Below are 17,338 nucleotides of genomic sequence, written 5' to 3' on the forward strand. Positions count from 1 at the left end.
TTCTCTCTCCCTCCCTCCCACTCTATCTGAAGATGAATGCAAAAATTCCTCTGTTGAGGGTAAAAAATAAATAAAATTCTGGGTTCATACACAAGCTAGGATGAGGGGGGGAATGTGCTGTATATTATGGAAAATTATAGTTTGTGGATATAATTATATAGTGCTCCCCCTGCCCAAATTATTTATCTAGCCTTCAATTAATTTTATCCTCATTATCCCTGTGAAGTGGGTAAGGCAAGTATGAGGGGAGTTTGGGTGCCGAATTTTTATTCCAAAGACTGATGATAACAAAGTATTTACTAACTGTGGAAACTTTAGCATATCTATTAACTGCTCTGAGAGTCGCTTTCCTCATGTGTTAAATGAGAAGAATAATGTCTGTGCTGCCTGTCTCACAGAGTTGTTGTGAAAGTCAAATGGAATGTATATGAAAGACTTGTAAATGGTAAAACACTATATTCTTAAAAGAGAAAGAGAGAGAGAGAGTAGCAGAGGATCCTAGATACATTGTGAAGGTGGAGTCAGGATTTGCTGACAGCTAGGCTGTAGAGTGTGCTAGAAAGAGAGTCAAGAATGAAGAGGAGCCCTGGCTGGTTTGGCTCAGCGGTTAGAGCATCGGCCTGCGGTCCAGAGAGACCTGGGTTTGGTTCCCGCTAAGGGCATGTACTTCGGTTGCAGTTTGTCCCCGGCCCTGGTTGGGTCATGCAGGAGGTAGCCATTCGATGTGTTCCTTTCACGTCGATGTATCTCTCTCTCTTTCTCTCTCTCTCTCCCTCCCACTCTATCGGAACAAAAAACATTCTTGGGTGAGGATAAAAAAAAAATGAAGAGGACGTAGAGGAGCGGATGCTTGGGACCATGGCACAAACTGGACAGGTTATGTTTAGTGAAGATGTTGGGTGAGCAATTGGATATGTAAGTCTGGAGTTCAGAGGAGAAGGCTGGTGGGAGATAAACATTTGGGTTGGCAACATGTTAATCATATTTAATGCTATGAGAGCTTGCCATGGTAGTGAGAAGAGGCCAAGAACATAGCCTGAGACTTCATCGTTTAGTGGTTTGACTTGAATTGCTAGGCCAGCCCTGTTTTCCTAGGAATGGAAGGCCTGCTTAATCTGGCAGCTGTAATTATGGTACGTTTGGGAGCTCTGGTAACACTTTCTCTTGGAGAAGGACAGTACACAGTTTTGCAGTAGCCTAACATAGACTACTTGTATTTAGAATTCATAACTTTACTTAGGTAGGTGAGTAAACCCACTTAGGTCACCCTAGATGTTATAAGAATTGTGTAACCATATCCTGTAATTTGCTAAGAGTTTAACAGAAAGGCTGAGACTTAATTAGTTAAACTTTCTTTCATACCTATTCCATCCCTGACATTGAAGATTGCCAGACTTGTTTTTCAGGTACAAGCTCAGGATGATTTGCTGGAGCAGGGGCTGATCCGGCTGGAGGCAGGCCAAAGCAGCCTGGAGGACCCTCTGCTGACCTCCTCCTGAACTATTCTCATTATACTCTCTTTATTATACCAAACTCTCCTCTCAGGCAGAGATTTTCCACCCTTTTTGAATATGTGATGTATGTATAGGCATGTTTTCCAACTGCACATGTGCAGGAATGTCCCCACCTATACATGGGAAGACAACTCTCACCTTGATGTTTATGCATGATTTCCCTGGATAAAGATGAATCTAATCCCTTATTCCGGGACATGCCTCGTTGGGAAGTGAACCCCTGGTGTGTCCTTGCTTGCTGACTTGCAATAAAATTTGTTCCTTCTGACAAAATCATCTCGGAGCTGACTTTTAGCTAGCAACTATTGAGTAATAGGACCCTGCCTGGTCCCGCAACAAATCAAGAAGTACAAGGCGGAGGCCCATGTTCCTGTTGTCATTATAAGATCTACATTAGGGCATTCTCAGAATATGGAACAAATTTAAGAATTAATCATAATGATCTGAGAAAGAACCTGCTTTCGGTGTGTTTTAGCCAGTATTGTTTTGGCTGCAAACTTTAAGCTGCTAATCAACATGGAGAATAAAGACAATAGTGCATGCTGTACAGAGCTGGAGGGCTGGGGGGCAGCAGGGCCTCACTGGCAGATCTGCCTGTCATTTGATGGCTGGCATCAATTTACCAACAGAAATCTCAGTTAGGGGTGGGGTGAAGGAAGAAACGTTATTCAGAGCAAGCTCAACTGTGATATAGCACTGCTGTGAGAACAGCATAGCTGTGGAACAGCTCAATAGTGTTGCAGCTCAATTATGAAGCAGCACAGTTGTTAAGAGGCCCTGGGTTGGGATGGCTCTGGGGCTAGTCTCTCTCTGGCTAGGCAGCTTTGCTGTGCTCTGGCTAAACATTTCAGTATTTCAGCTTTAGCTGGGGAGACACAGTCTTCAGTGGAAAGGGAAAGTATACTTCCAGCAGCAGAGGGGAGCTGACTTATATAGACAGAAGTTCCAACCCCTGGTCCCTGATTGGTCTGCTCTAATGCAAGGACTCCAAATCCTCCCAGTTTGATTGGTCCAAAAGGCACCTCCCTGATTGGTCAGAATGGAGCCTGATTGGTCTGATTGGTTGGTGAAGATGCTGATGTGGATATATAGCTGTGTGGCTCCAGCTGGACAGGGAAAGCCTCAGTCCTGTTGGTTGAGATAGAATTCCAGGAACTCCTCTATAAGGGCTGGCTCAGAAGGCAAGAGCACAGCTCAGTACAGAGGGAGGTACTTCAGTGCAGGCTTCTCCCTGAAGTGCAGTTTGCATGAGAGGGTCCTGTGTAGAAATGGCTACTAGGCTCTGTTTTTTTTTTCAAATTGAGCCCAGTTAGCCACCAGGTATTTTCTTTGTCAGGGTCCACATGCCGAAGGAAGCTCTGTTCTCCCCTGCCCCACCTCTGTCTGTGCCCGAATCCGCTCTTTCTCTGCAGATTGGCTTATCTCCATTTCTGTAGTGTCAGGCCCTGTGTAGCATAACTGCCCTCTTCTCCACTCCAGCAGCCAGATCACATATCCCTGCCCCACAGAGGCTGATTTGCATTCTTTCCCAGTGCCAGGGGACAGAATGATGCGTTCATCTTGGGTCGGGTGTCTCTCCCTGACCCAGTACTTCATGGCCTGGAGGAGGTCTCAGTGTCCAACTATAGTTGAAGAGGCCAAATCATGTGAGTGAAAGGCAGGTCTGAGACACCCAAAAGATGACCACTGCAGAGAGTGTTTGTGAAGTGTTCTTTGGGGAGAACTGGCCATCACCTAAGTCTAATCTGGTGACTAATTCAAGTGTCTGTATTAGGTTTGCCTAATTAGGGCCTCTGTTAAACACAAGTACATAGAGTCACTGCAGTCTTTATGATAAAATGGTGGTGAGAACAACGTCTGCTATATCATTTGATGTTCCTATATAATGCTTTTAGACTTTTGTTCCAGAATAGTTATTTTTCCAAGGAATAACAAGCATCTTTTTTGAATAAGGGCTTTAAAACTTGTCAGGTTGCCCTTTTGCATGGCCTCAAGGAAGCCCTCATTAACTCTATGTGCAGTTAGCATGCCTAGCTGAGTTGAGCTGGAACTTTTAGACAAAACTATAATAAGTGATCAGAAGGGAAATAACCAAAGGATAATATACTCTATCTAGTGAGGGATCTCAAACTCAAATGCCCATAGTATCCAGGCATTTAACAAAGGAGATCTGGGTAGGCTTAAGATAGTAAGTGAAAACTGTTTGTATTGAGTTCAAGCATAACTTAGCTACCTAGTTACATTGCCTTTTAAAACACTAGGCTGTCAAAATGAAACAGCTAAATAGAATAGAGGCTGCCAGTTGTCAGACCTTGGAGTCTCCCACAGCTTGCTGGTCTTAAGGTCCTCAGTATGGGGTCCCTTCATAGGATGGTTTCCTGCCTAAACCCAGTTTGCCCTCCCCAGTGGGACAGGGCCTTCCCTTCCCACTTGGTAGTGCCAAGGTCCATTCAGACTTCCTGTTCAGAAACAAGTGACTTCTCTTTCCTACCTAAGGCCTGCTCCTCATGTTCCTGTTTCTTGGTGATGTCCCACCTCTTCCGAGGATGTCAGTACTGGGAATGCCTGTTCCTTGCAGGGTACACCCTTGATCCTGACCCACAGGAATGAAACCAGCTATGTCCTCTGCCAGATAGTCCCGCCAGAGTGCAATAAGGGAGCCCAGCATCAGGGCAAGGTTGCACATTGTATCCGTGTGCTTTCCGTAGGTTACCCGTGGGTTATGCATTGAAAATGGAAAGGGGCTGCTCTTGAGAGCAGACACAAGTGTTCTAGTGTTAGAATAGTTTCTCCCAGATTACAGATTGATATGTGAGCATCTTGTTTTTGCAATAATATATCAGTTTGGTCCCCGGTACTCAAGCACCCCTGTGTCAAGTCTCCCTGGGGCAGCTAATTAAGCTCAAGGTTAAGGAAACTGTTCCCCAACCCCCACAGTTGCTCTGCGAGTCTTCAGCACCTGCTGCCCACAACGCTTTCTGATTCTAAACCATAAGGCAAGTGAGTGGCATTTCAAGTTTGAGAACTTAATATTTACAGAGACTGAAGCCCAGTAGTACAAGCACTAAGATGGCAAAGAACTCTGAAGAGTATGTGGGAATCCCACTACCTACAATACTGTGTTTGGAGTGAAAATAGCAATATGTTTAAGAAACTTAAGGAAAGAAAAATAGATTTACAGGTCTGCCATTCTGCATATAAGACACAACACTGTGAATAGTATATTATTCAAGAGACGAGCTTTTGTGCACTTTAAGCTATTTTGACTCCTGCAGCACTTTTAGATAGTGCTGACTCTAAGGAAAATAAAATTCAAAGCCACAAGTATTGAGCATAAGGGAAGGAAAGGCTTTAATTATAGACAGCTGGATTTGAAATCATCCAGTGGTGGTGACCTCAGACTGTAGTTCTGGTGAGAGGAGGTGGAGATGTGTGTGCTCAGCCAGCTTGGTCAGTGCTTGGGTGGGATGGGGGTCACCCAGTTAAAGAATCTGAGTCTGGAATGGGCATCATTGGTATGGGCCTTCCATGGAGGGCCAGTCTGGATTGGGGGTGGGGGGTCTGTGAGCACACAGCTCATCCCTACTCAGCAGAGATTCTCTAAGTACCTCTTTGGTATCAGGTTTCTAGGTTTCTTCTAGGCATGGGGAAGGAAGTGGGGGAGAATTCAGTGGAGAACTAGATGGACAAGGTGCCTGACTCACCATGCTTATGATCTAGAAGGGGAAGATAAAGTAGTGAAACAAGATAATTTTGGATCGAAGAGTGATCTTATAGAGAACAACCTCTGTGTGTTGCATTGGGACTTGGGGACAGTCTCTGTGAAATCTGAGGGTCAGAAGGACTCAGTCATCTGGACTGAGGAAGAACAAGGGCCAGGGTCCTGAGGCAGAAAAGAGCTTGACCTTCACAAGAAACTTCCAGAAGGTCGGTGTGGTTACAGTGCAGTGAGCATAGGGGAGCCGTACCAGACCAGGTTAGGAGGGCAGGCAGAGGCTGGCCCCACAGGCCTGGGAAGGAAGCTTTTAGACAAGGGGGTCACATAATTTGACTGCGTGCTGGCAATGGAGTGTGGTGAGTAGGATCAGGAGTGGGGAAGCAGGAGCCTGGAGATCCCCGTTTGTTTTCCTTTCCTGAGGATTAAACAGATTAAACCTCCACCGGCCTCCTGCAGTGCACTTGCAGTGGTTGGCTAGTTAGTGAACTTATTATAGACCTGTTGGCCCAGTTAGGTTTGGGTGACAACAAAAAGGCAGGGGAGGAGCTGCCTGCCAGACAGAACCTTGTGCTGATAGGAACAGTATATAAACCAACCAGAGGCAGGTGTGCAAAGGAGGGGCTGGGACGGTTGACCAGGAAAAGAGCTACATGTGTTCCGCTGTGGTTCCCCTGCCAGCCTCCCCTTCCTTCCCTGAGGCCAGAGGAGTCATCATAACAAATGACCTGATCAGGAAGGCAACCAGTCCACGCTCTGATCCACAGTTAATAATACACAAGTTGCCCTGGTGCTGGGTAGCCTTACTGGGATACTAACTCTACAAGGCCTTGTTGCAGTAAGGTTGAGTTAACCTTGAAGGGGTGGTAGGGTGGTGGGAGAGACTGTGTGTGTGTGTTTTAATTTAGGTTGATTAAAGTGTGTCTTATTTGATAACTCCAGTCCTCATGCTGTAATGAGTTACTGATGAATTCAGCCTCAGAGCCAGTCCCTGTGTTTGGTGGGGTTGGAAAGAGAGGTGAGTAGCTCAGTCAAAGGATACATGGTGCGGGGCTGGAAACGGTGCCTAGGAGGCATGTGGGCAAATTGAGAATGAAGGTTGATGTCCTGGGCCACACAGGTTGATGATTGGTTGGATACGGGGAATACAGATGGAGAATGAGGCTCGTGGAGTTGGAATCCCTGAGACAGTAGGTCCCTGAGTCTCCCTGTGGTTGCTGCACAGCCTGGTGTGAGGATCACTGGTCTGGTCCAACCTCCTCATGCTACAAATGGGTGAGACTCGTCCAGGCTTGCCCAGTGAGTTGGTGGCACAGCCAGAAGCAAGGCCCAGGTTTCTAGACGTCCCATCCTCCTGACACTTTCCAACACATGAGGCTGCAGCTTGAGAGGAAGGTGCGGGAGAGATCTGCCTAGTCGGACATGGGTCAAACAGACAGGGCTCAGTTTGACTTTCACAACCTGGAAGAAAAATGGTCACTCCTGCCTAAGCCTCTGCAGGCAACAGAGCAATGCTGAGGGTGCATTTTGTGTTTCAGAACCCGCCAGGAGGAGGCTGATCATTCTACATCTTGTGGCCACAATGCTGACTGTCCGCCTCTCCAGACCCCTGTCAAAACTACCAGGAAAGACCCCGAGTTTCTCTGATAGAGAAAATGGAACAAGGTAAGAAACTGAAGGGTGGAGGTGGCCTTGAGGGTTGTACTTCCTGGGCAAAGCAGAGAGAGCTCGTCATGCATGGATGATGCAGGCAGTCCGGCCTGACTCTCAAGGTGTCTCCCAGTACCCGCTGTGACCAACAAGGGAAACTCAAAGGTGTCCTCAGAATGAGACCTTCCCAGGGCACACAGGGCACAGAAGAATATCTTTCATCAGGTTTTTCAACTTTTTATTTTGAAATAACTACACTGATACAAAAGTTGCCAAAACAGCACAAAAGGTTTCCATATCCTCTTCACCTAACTTCCCCAAATGTTAACATCTTGCAAAACCGTAGTGCAATCATGGAAACAGGAAATTACCACTCATATGCCATTAACAAACCTACACACCTGATTCAAATTCTGTCAAGTGGCCCACTAAGGGACCTTTCCTGGTCCAGTATACAAGCCAGGGTCCCACAGTGCATTTAGTTGTCATGTCTCCTTCTTCTCTTCCTATCTGGGGCAGTTCCTGAGTTTTGGTCATTCTTGACCTTGACACTTTGGAAGACTGTCTCTCAGTTGGGTGTGTGCAATGCCCTTGTGTTTGGATTCAGGTTCGTGTTTGGAAGGTGCTGCCCAAGGCAGGTGAGTCTTCTCAGCGCATCAGCAGTAGCACAGGGCGTTGACGTGTCTCACTACTTTGGTCACCTGGGTGACTACTCTTCAAACCTTACACATGAAGCCAGTTAAGTAAAATGTCCTGAGACTTCACTGAGCTGCTTGTGTGTTTAGAGAAAGCTCAGTACAAATTAAACAACAGCTTTTCTCTGAGAGCTCTGGACTGCCGTTCCCAGCGGGGTTGGTGTACTCTGCCACCTTGTTTTCCTCTGTTGCAGCCAGAGCAAGGACAAATACCTTTTCTTTTATATTTAAGGGGAGTGAAATTAAGTGTCAGACTAACTTCAAGTCCCAGAGCTAGAAAAATTGATGGGTATTTGCTATGTCAATACATGTGTTTGGAAGGCCATGTATTTAGGCTTACAGCAGCATTTGCTTAAAAGCATTTCCCCAGGCCCTGGCCAGTTTTGCTCAGTGGTTAGAGCATCAGCCTGCAGTCCAGAGAGACCAGGGTTCGCTTCCTGCTAAGGGCACGTACCTCGGTTGTAGTTTGTCCCCGGCCCTGGTTGGGTCGTGCGGGTGGCAGCTACTCGATGTGTCCCTTTCACGTCGATGTTTCTCTCTCTCTCTCCCTCTCTCACTCCCACTCTATCTGAACAAAAAATGGAAACATGTCCTCAGGTTAGGATAAAAAAAAAAACCACATTTTCCCGGGAGACAACAGCTTGGTTGGAGATGAGGCCTTGACTACAGAGGACACACACAGGGTTAAAATGGCCCTTCCAGCAGAGGTGAACCTCATCAGAGAGGGAATGGAGCCTGGCTGTACTGAGGGCTTTTGAGAACGGTAATTTACTGCACTTCTTTTTCATTGAGTGATTCATAGAAATGGCAAAATCTGTCTCAAACGTGGCCTTTAGAGATTTCTGAAGATTATTTTTTATAGAGAAGAAAATAATCCCAAAGGGAGTTAAATACTTTAACAGAGGTTTTATCCTCAAATGAAAGGGAAGTGAGGTATTAGTCAAGCTTCTGGCTCATTAGAGGGGAAAGAAAGGCTGTTATGGGAGATTCTGAACCTCCTGGAAGGATTGTAGACATACTGGTTAGGCTTCGGGGGCTGGAGGCAGGGTGGTCAGGGGCAGGGCTGAGTCAGAGGCATTGGCTGTCCTCAGGGCAAGTGTCAGCCGAGGTGTGTGAGGGACACTAGGTGTGTGAGGAGGCGGAAGGGATCACCGTGCTTGGATCAGACAGGAGGTCTTTGGGTGGGAAAAACTTTGGCCTGGTCATTTTGCTTTGAATCTCAGTTGGCAAGGGCCTCATAATCCTGTCCCCACCTGTGGGTGGGTCCTGTGATAGCATCCTTAACACTGACCTGACCTGACAGCCTTATATCTCCAACCATGGGGCGGGCAGTACCTCTCCCAGCAGGCCTCCTGTCTTTGGACAGTGCTCGCAGAAAGTCCTTCACATCGAGCAGAAATCTTCTCTCTTGTTAATGCCACACTTTATTCCTAAATCTGTCCCTGTAAGTCTGCCTCTGTTCATACTGAACAAGCTAATATTTTATGCCTAGGGACACCATGCCACCCCAATACTTCCCCCCACATCCTGACTTCTCATTCCATCTACATGTGTTTTCATTGCTCATCTCCCCTGGTTTCCCCACTCAGACCCAGGTCTCCTACCTGAATGATGTCCATTTGTCGTGAGCTCCTTATTGGGATGTGATGCCACCCACCCCTTCCCAGTGTATCTCTGCCTCAGAGCAGCAGTCACCTGTGCACACCATCTGTCCAGATGGAAACCTCCCCAGAGTGTCTGGATGTGGTCCCTGCCTGACACCTGACAACCCGCTCTCCTAACTGGCTCTGCACAGCCCTCAGACTTTGGATACAACCTAGCAATATAAAGAAACAAATTATTGATAATCGCAACAATCTCAATGAATCTCCAGATTATGTTGAGTGAAAAAAGCAATCCCAAGAATATATTCTCTGGTACAGCTGAGAAGGGGCTAATATCCAATGTTTATAAAGAACTTATAAAACTCAACATAAAAAAAACCCAAACAGTTCAATTAAAAAAAAATGGGCAAAGGTCTGCTTTGGCCAGGCAGCTCAGTTGGTTAGAGTGTTGTCCTGATACTCCAAGATTGTGGGTTCGATGCCTGTTCAGGGCACATGCAAAATCAAGCAATGAATGCATAATAAGTCGAACAATAAATCTCTCTCTCTCTCTCTCTCTCTACTTTCCTCTCAAATCAGTAAATAAATTTTTTTAAATGGGCAAAAGACCTCAGTAGACACTGCTCCAAAGAGGACATACAGACATATGAAAAGATGCTCAATGTCACTAATCATCGGACAGATGCAAATTAAAACAGTGCAATATCACCTCACACCTATCAGAATAGCTATCATTAATAAATCAACAAACAACAAGTATTGGCGAGGATTTGGAGAAAGGGGAACACTTGTGCACGGTCGGTGGGAATGCAGATTTGTGCAGCCACTATGGAAAGCAGTATGGAGTTACCTCAAAAAATTAAAATGGAACTGCCTTATGACCCAGTGATTTCACTCCTGGGAATATATTCAAAGAAGCCCGAAACACGAATTCAAAAGAATATATGCACCCCTATGTTCATTGCAGCATTATTTACAATAGCCAAGATTTGGAACCAGCCCAAGTGTCTCTTCAGTAGATGAGGGGGTAAAAATGCTGTGGTACATTTACACAAAGGAATACTACTCTGCCGAAAGAAGGAAATCTTTCCTTTTGTGACAGCATGGATGGACCTGGAGAATATTATGCTAAGTGAAATAAGCCAGTCAGAGAAAGACAAATACCATATGATTTCACTTTTATGTGGGATCTAATAAACAAAATAAATTAACAAACAAAATAGAAACAGATTCATCATAGATACAGAGAACAGATTGACAGCTGTCAGAGGGGGGGCGCGTAGGGGGGCTAGGTGAAAAAGGGGAAGGGATTAAGAAAAAAAAAACCCCTCATATGCCCTGGCCAGTTTGGCTCAGCAGTTGGAGCGTCGGCCTGCTGTCCTGAGAGACCCAGGTTCGGTTCCCGCTAAGGGCACGTACCTCCGTTGCAGTTTGTCCCCGGCCCTGGTTGGTCGTGTGGATGGCAACCACTCGATGTGTTCCTTTCACATCGATGTTTCTCTCTCTCTCTCTCTCCCTCTCTCACTCCCACTCTATCTGAACAAAAAATGGAAAAATGTCCTCAGGTGAGGATAAAAAACCCCCCACAAAAAACCCTCATAGATAATAGTATGATGATTACTACAGGAAAAGGGGGGTGAGGGGAGGTAGAAGAGGGTATGGGATGATAAATGGTGATGGAAGGAAACTTGACTTGGGGTGGTAAACACACAATACAATATACAGATGATGTATTATAGAATTGTACCCCTGAAACCTATATAATTTTATTAACCAGTGTCACCCTAATAAATTCATTATTTAATGAAAAATAAAAAAGCAATCCTATCCCTGGCCAGTTTGGTTTAGCAGTTAGAACACTGGCCTGTGGACCGAAGGGTCTTGGATTCGATTCCTGGTCAAGGGCACGTGCCTGTGTTGCAGGTTCTATCCCCAGCCCTGGCCAGGGTCATGTCAGAGGCACTCAATCAATGTGTCTCTCTCACACCAATGTTTCTCTCTCTCTCTCTCCCCCTCCCTCCCACTGTATCTAAAAATCAATGGAAATATATCCTCAGATGAGGACTAACAAAGAAAAGAAAAGCAATTCCAAAAAGTTACACAGTGTAAAATTTCAGTTATATAACATTCTTGAAATGCCAAAATTATAGAGATGGAGAACAGATCACTGGTTAAAGAGGATGTGGGTTGGGAGGGAAGTGGATATGGCTATAAAAGGGTAACAGGAGGGATCCTTGTGTGATGGAAATGTTCTGTATTTTCACTGCATCGATGTCAATATCCTGGTTGTGATATTGTACTATAGTTTTGTAAGATGTTAACATTAGGGGAAATTGGGTAAAAGGTATAGGATATTTCTACTATTTTTTAACTGCATGCGAATCTACAATTGTTTCAAAATAAAAAGTTAAGTTTAAAAAACTATCAGGAAGCAGCATAAAACCCAATGGCTAAGATGTGGAATTTACAGAAGGCTTTGTTAACAAAGCTGTATCACCTGAGAGTTCTTCCTACACAGTGGCAAAAATGCTACTGCAACTGCTGGCCCACTCTCTCTCAGCCTAGCAATCCTGGAGGAAACAGGACCTCGTCCTCGGTAGTACCAGCAGGATGACCCCAGCGGCTCTGGTCGGGAGACCCTCAGTGCTGCTCACTGGTGGCCCAGGGTACTCTGAGTTACTTCTGCCCCAGGAACAAGGTCACAAGGTGTGACCACAGCCTGTGCTCATGGCTTCCTTTCCTCTTGCAGGCGCACACTGCTGTTTTCCTCCTCCTCCTCGGTCCCTGTGGGTCGTCGAACTTATGCTGATACTGTGAACCCGGTGAGTGGCAGCCCAGCTACCTGAGAACCAGCCAGGTGGTCAGAGCTCTTCCCTCTGGGCCTCTGGGCCCCGAGTCACCCTCCCAGCAGGACTTCAGAGCTTCCAGAACACTCAGAGCCACTTTCTCACATTTTTAACCTCCGCCCCCGGCCCCCAAACCTCCCATCAAATGAGTTTTAAAAATTTTTTTTTTTTTTTAATCCTCATCCGAGGACATTTTTCCATTTTTTGTACAGATAGAGTGGGAGGGAGAGAGAGGAAGAGAGAGAGAGGGAAACATCGATGTGAAAGGAACACATTGAGTGGCTGCCACCCGCACGACCAACCCAGGGCCGGGGACAAACTGCAACCGAGGTACGTGCCCTTAGCGGGAACCGAACCCGGGTCTCTCTGGACCACAGGCAGATGCTCTAACCGCTGAGCCAAACCGGCCAGGGCCATCAAATGAGTTTTAGAGGTTAAGAGTTTGGACTCTAGACTCTCACAGGCCTGGTTTCAATTCCATTTCTATCACTTAGTATGTTGGACATTTAAGAAATATCTGTGACCTTACTCATCGTGTGGTATAATCACGGTAACTACTGTATGGAGATGTTATGAGAATTAAGAATAACCCCTGCACCTGGTGGATGATGAGGGTGCCAGTGGTGGTGGTGGTGGAGATGATGGGGATTGTCAGTAAGAGAACTGAGGTCCAGAAAGGGGACCTCAAGCAACATTATTAGTTGCTGGCGGAGTCTGGGTAAGAACTGATTCTCAGTCCAAGCTTTTCCCACTAGACTATGGCGCTTCTCCAGACAGGCCAGGCAGTGGGCCAGGCCTGGTCCACTCCGGAAGCACTGGCTGTTACTGCCTGCAGGAGGACTGGTCACTCTGCCCTCAGGGTCCTGGTTCCTAATGTGAGCTCTAACCTTCTAAAATAGGTTGGCAGCAAAGCTCTCCTGGTCACAGGATGTGATTCCGGATTTGGGTTCTCCTTGGCCAAGCATCTGCATTCTAAAGGCTTCCTTGTGTTTGCTGGCTGCTTGCTGAAGGTAAGAGATGGCTCATCTTTGTCACCACTGTTCTTCATACACAGCCATTGTTTTATAGGTTATTTTTATTGTAATAAAGTACACATACCATAAAACTTACCATCTTAATTATTTTTAAGTATACTGTTCAATGGTATTAAATATGCTCACATTGTCTAAGTACCTCAAATAAGTAGAATCGTACAGTGTTTGTCTTTTGTGACTGGCTTATTTCACTTAGCATCATGTCTTCAAGGTTTGTCCATGTTGTAGTACATTACAGAATTTCTTTTGTAAGGCTGAATAACATTGCAGCGTATGTAGATATTACATTTTACTTATCCATTTATCTGTTGATGGACACTTGAGTTGCTTCCATGTTTCAGCTACTGTGAATAATGCAGCTATGAACACGGGCGTGCAACTAGCTCTTCAAGACCCTGTTTTCAGTCCTTTTGGGCACATACCCAGATGTGGAATTGATGATCACAAAGTAATTCTGTTTTTAATTTTTTGAGGAATTGTCAAAGTCTTCCACAGCAGCTGCATCGTTTTACCTCCCCACCAACAACGCACAAGGGTTCTAATTTTTCTACATCCCTGCCAATACTTGTTTTCTGTTTTTAGGTAGTAGCCATCCTAATGTGTGTGAGGTGATGCCTCACTGTAGTTTTTTTTTTTTTTTTTTTTATCCTCACCCGAGGACATTTTTTCATTTTTTGTTCAGGTAGAGTGGGAGGGAGAGAGAGAGAGAGAGAAACATCGACGTGAAAGGAACACATCGAGTGGCTGCCACCCGCACAACAGACCAGGGCCGGGGACAAACTGCAACCGAGGTACGTGCCCTTAGCGGGAACCAAACCCGGGTCTCTCAGGACCGCAGGCTGACGCTCTAACCGCTGAGCCAAACCGGCCAGGGCTCACTGTAGTTTTGATGTGTGTTTTCATGTGCTCATTGGTCATTCATATTATCCTATTTGGAGAAATGTCTATTCAAGCCCTTTGCTGATTTTAGAATTGCGTTGGGTTTGTTGTTGAGTTTTAGGGGTTTTCTATATATTCTGGATATTAATTTCTTATCAGTTATATAATTTGCAAACATATTCTCCCATTCTGGGGGTTTTCTTTTTACTCTGTGGGTAGTGTCTTTCGATGTACAAAATTTAAAAATTTTATTAAGTCCAGTTTGCCTATTTTCTTTTGTTGCCTATGATTTTGGTGTCATATCCAAGGAATCATGACCAAATCCAATACCATGAAGCTTTTGTGCTATGTTTTCTTCTAAGAGTTTTATTGTTTTAGGTCTTACATTTAGGTCCTTGATCCATTTTGGATTAATTTCTGTGTATGGTGTTAGGGAAGGGTCCAACTTTATTCTCTTGCAGGTGGATCTCCAGTTTTCCCAGCACCGTCTTCTGAAAAGACTGTCCTTTCCCCTACTGAATGGTCCTGGCACCCTTGTCAAAAATTGTTTGACTGTATATGTGAGGGCTTATTTCTGGACTCCTTCAGGACTCATCCAGTGGAACTTAGGGTGCATGAAGGGAAACACTGGGACATGAGGCTGCAATAGTAATTAGGGGACAGTTTCCCCCTCCCTCCTTACCTCCCACTGTATATAAAAATCAATGGAAAAATATCCTCAGGTGAGGATTAAAAATAATAAAACAAACAATAAATAAAATAAAAGGCACACTCAGAGTCATGTTACTCTCCCACCTATCTTTTTTTTATCCTTACCCAAGGACACCTTTCCACTCTTTGTTCAAATAGAGTGGGAGGTGGAGAGAGGAAGAGAGAGAGAGAGAGGGAGGGTGAGAGAGAGAGAGAGAGAAAGAGAGAGAGAGAGAGAGAGAAACATCGACATGAAAGGGACACATTGAGTGGCCGCCATCCGCACGACCCAACCAGGGCTGGGGACAAACTGCAACCGAGGTACGTGCCCTTAGCGGGAACTGAACCCTGGTCTCTCCAGACCGCAGGCCGACACTCTAACAGCTGAGCCAAACCGGCCAGGTTTTTTCATTTCCCAATTCTTACACAAATGTTTGCATACTGCATATACCCTTTTACAGTGAAAACAAACTTACTGTGCCTTGGGAACGACTCCACTTGAGTTCATAGAGCTCTTTCTCACTCTTCAGAAACGGCATTATAATTCTCCCCTGTGGTGGACCATCATTCGCTCCACCAGCCTCCTATGTGTGAGCACTGTTTTTCAAAATTTTGCAATTACAAATAAAGCCACAATGAGTAACCTTGTGTGTATGTATTTTTGTATTGTTGAGGGATTTATCTTTAAGGTAAATTCCTAGGAGTGAGATTACTCTAGGTCAAAGGGTTAAAAAACTATGTCCTCATTAAAAATTATCTCCAGCCCTGGCCGGTTTGGCTCAGCGGTTAGAGCGTCCGCCTGCGGTCCGGAGAGACCCGGGTTCGGTTCCCGCTAAGGGCACGTACCTCGGTTGCAGTTTTTCCCCGGCCCTGGTTGGTCGTGCGGGTGGCAGCCATTCGATGTGTCCCTTTCACGTCGATGTTTCTCTCTCTCTCTCTCTCCCTCCCACACTCTATCTGAACAAAAAATAGAAAAAATGTCCTCGGGTGAGGATAAAAAAAAAAAAAAGGAAAAATTATCTCCAAATTTCCTATTATAGAGGCTGAATTTTACATTCCCACAAACAATGTATGAGCATACTTGTTTTCACACAAATTCACCAACAGAGTGCATGTCAAACTTTTGATTTGTGCCAAACTGATAGGTGAAACATGTATCTCAGTATAGTTTTAGTATGTGTTTCTCTCATTGTGAGTCCACGCCCCTGATCTTTGAAGGCATGATCCAGAAATTGCCCAGCTGTCACCTGTGCTGTCGCTCTATTGGCCAGGATGTAGTCACATGGCCTTACCTGACTGCTGGGGAGGCTGGGGAATGTGATGTGTATTTTGAGATAACATGTACCCTGCGTAAAGCCAGAGGATTGACTACTATAGAAGAAGGAAAGATGGTATTTGGGACAACTTGCTGTCTCTACTCAGTGGCTGAGACATTTTTTCTTTATTCTGAAGGTAATAGGAACCCAGGGAAGAAATTTTTTTATACTAGGTTTAATATCTGTATGAAGAATATCTGTTCAATGTAACAATTTCAACAATTTGAACAAGCACAAATAATAAAGTAATTTGCATTGCCATGATCTGAATATTTCCAGATCACAGAATAATTTGTCCTTTTACTTATTTTTTAAAAATGTTTTTCATTGATTTTTGAGAGAGAGGAAGAGAGAGAGAGAGAGAAACATTGATGTGAGAGAAAAACATTGATCAGCTGCCTTCTACACTCCCCCTACTGGGGATTGAGCCCGCAACCCAGGGCATGTGCCCTGACTGGGAATTGATCTGGGACCTCTCAGTCCATGGGATGATGCTCAATCTACTGAACCACACTGGCCAGGCTTATTTGTGCTTTTAGTTGTCACTTCTTTTGGATTATGAAAGTAATTCATATTCATAAGAGTCAAACAACACAGAAGTGGATGACGTAAAAATGTGAAATATTTTCAGATCAGTCTCTTGCCCCAAAGTAACTAAAATGCATGTGTATACATTATTTGTGACTTTTGTTATTATAAACAAAGCCACAGTGAAAAGTCTTGCACATATCTTTGTATTCTTTCATTAGTAATTCTTAGGAAAAATTTCTAGATGTGAAAGTGCTAGGTGGAAAGGTGTGTAGATCTTAGATTTTATTCGTGTCTGCCCAACTTCTCCCCAGAAGGCTGTACCTATGCTGCTCCCTCTGACAGTGCACGAGGGAACTTGTTTCAGGAGGGGTTTGGGGGGCGACGGGTGTGGCATGCTTGTAGCTGAGTTCTCTGTGTGATGTGGACCTGCCAGGCTGTGATGCCATAAAACGTTTTATGCTTTTAAAGTCCCTTGTGCATATGTTCAGCATCTGTTCCATTGTCTGGCTTGTCCAGTGACACAGGGGCTGCACCTGACTCCAGAGTGCAGGGCAGAGGCTGCTCAGTGCTGCAGGAGAGCCTTCGAGACTGAGTGAGGGCCTTGAGTTCTAGTCCCAGGTCTGCCACTAACCCAGGGACTGGCAGACAATTCTCTGGGCTGCGGTCTGCTCTTACTTATAATAAGAGGGTTAGGTTAGGTGATCTGAGGTCCTTCCACTCCTACAGCAGTGATTCTATGACTTAGGGACTGGAGTTATGAAGAAAAGGCTAGATAAGATCACTGCCAGGTTATATCTGTCGGTGTCTACCTCTGAACTATTTTGGTGTCATGGTCTGTCTTTTCGGGGAAAAATCTAGAAGGGC

At 45.2% G+C, this 17,338-nt stretch overlaps 1 protein-coding gene across 4 annotated transcripts in view; it reads left to right on the top strand.

Annotated features, from left to right (window-relative positions):
• The window catches only part of BDH1 (3-hydroxybutyrate dehydrogenase 1), a 37,649-nt gene that overhangs the window by 5,527 nt on the left and 14,784 nt on the right, over nt 1-17,338 (top strand). For all 4 annotated transcript variants that reach the window (XM_036243795.1, XM_036243797.1, XM_036243796.1 and 1 more), the window contains 3 exons: nt 6,768-6,894; nt 11,928-12,000; nt 12,924-13,034. In XM_036243795.1, coding sequence (XP_036099688.1) covers nt 6,812-6,894; nt 11,928-12,000; nt 12,924-13,034 — 267 coding nt within the window. In that variant the 5' untranslated portion in view covers nt 6,768-6,811. The remainder of the gene's footprint in view (nt 1-6,767; nt 6,895-11,927; nt 12,001-12,923; nt 13,035-17,338) is intronic.

The sequence above is a fragment of the Molossus molossus genome, unplaced genomic scaffold (assembly GCF_014108415.1).
Source record: "Molossus molossus isolate mMolMol1 unplaced genomic scaffold, mMolMol1.p scaffold_m16_p_5, whole genome shotgun sequence".
NCBI lineage: Eukaryota > Metazoa > Chordata > Mammalia > Chiroptera > Molossidae > Molossus > Molossus molossus.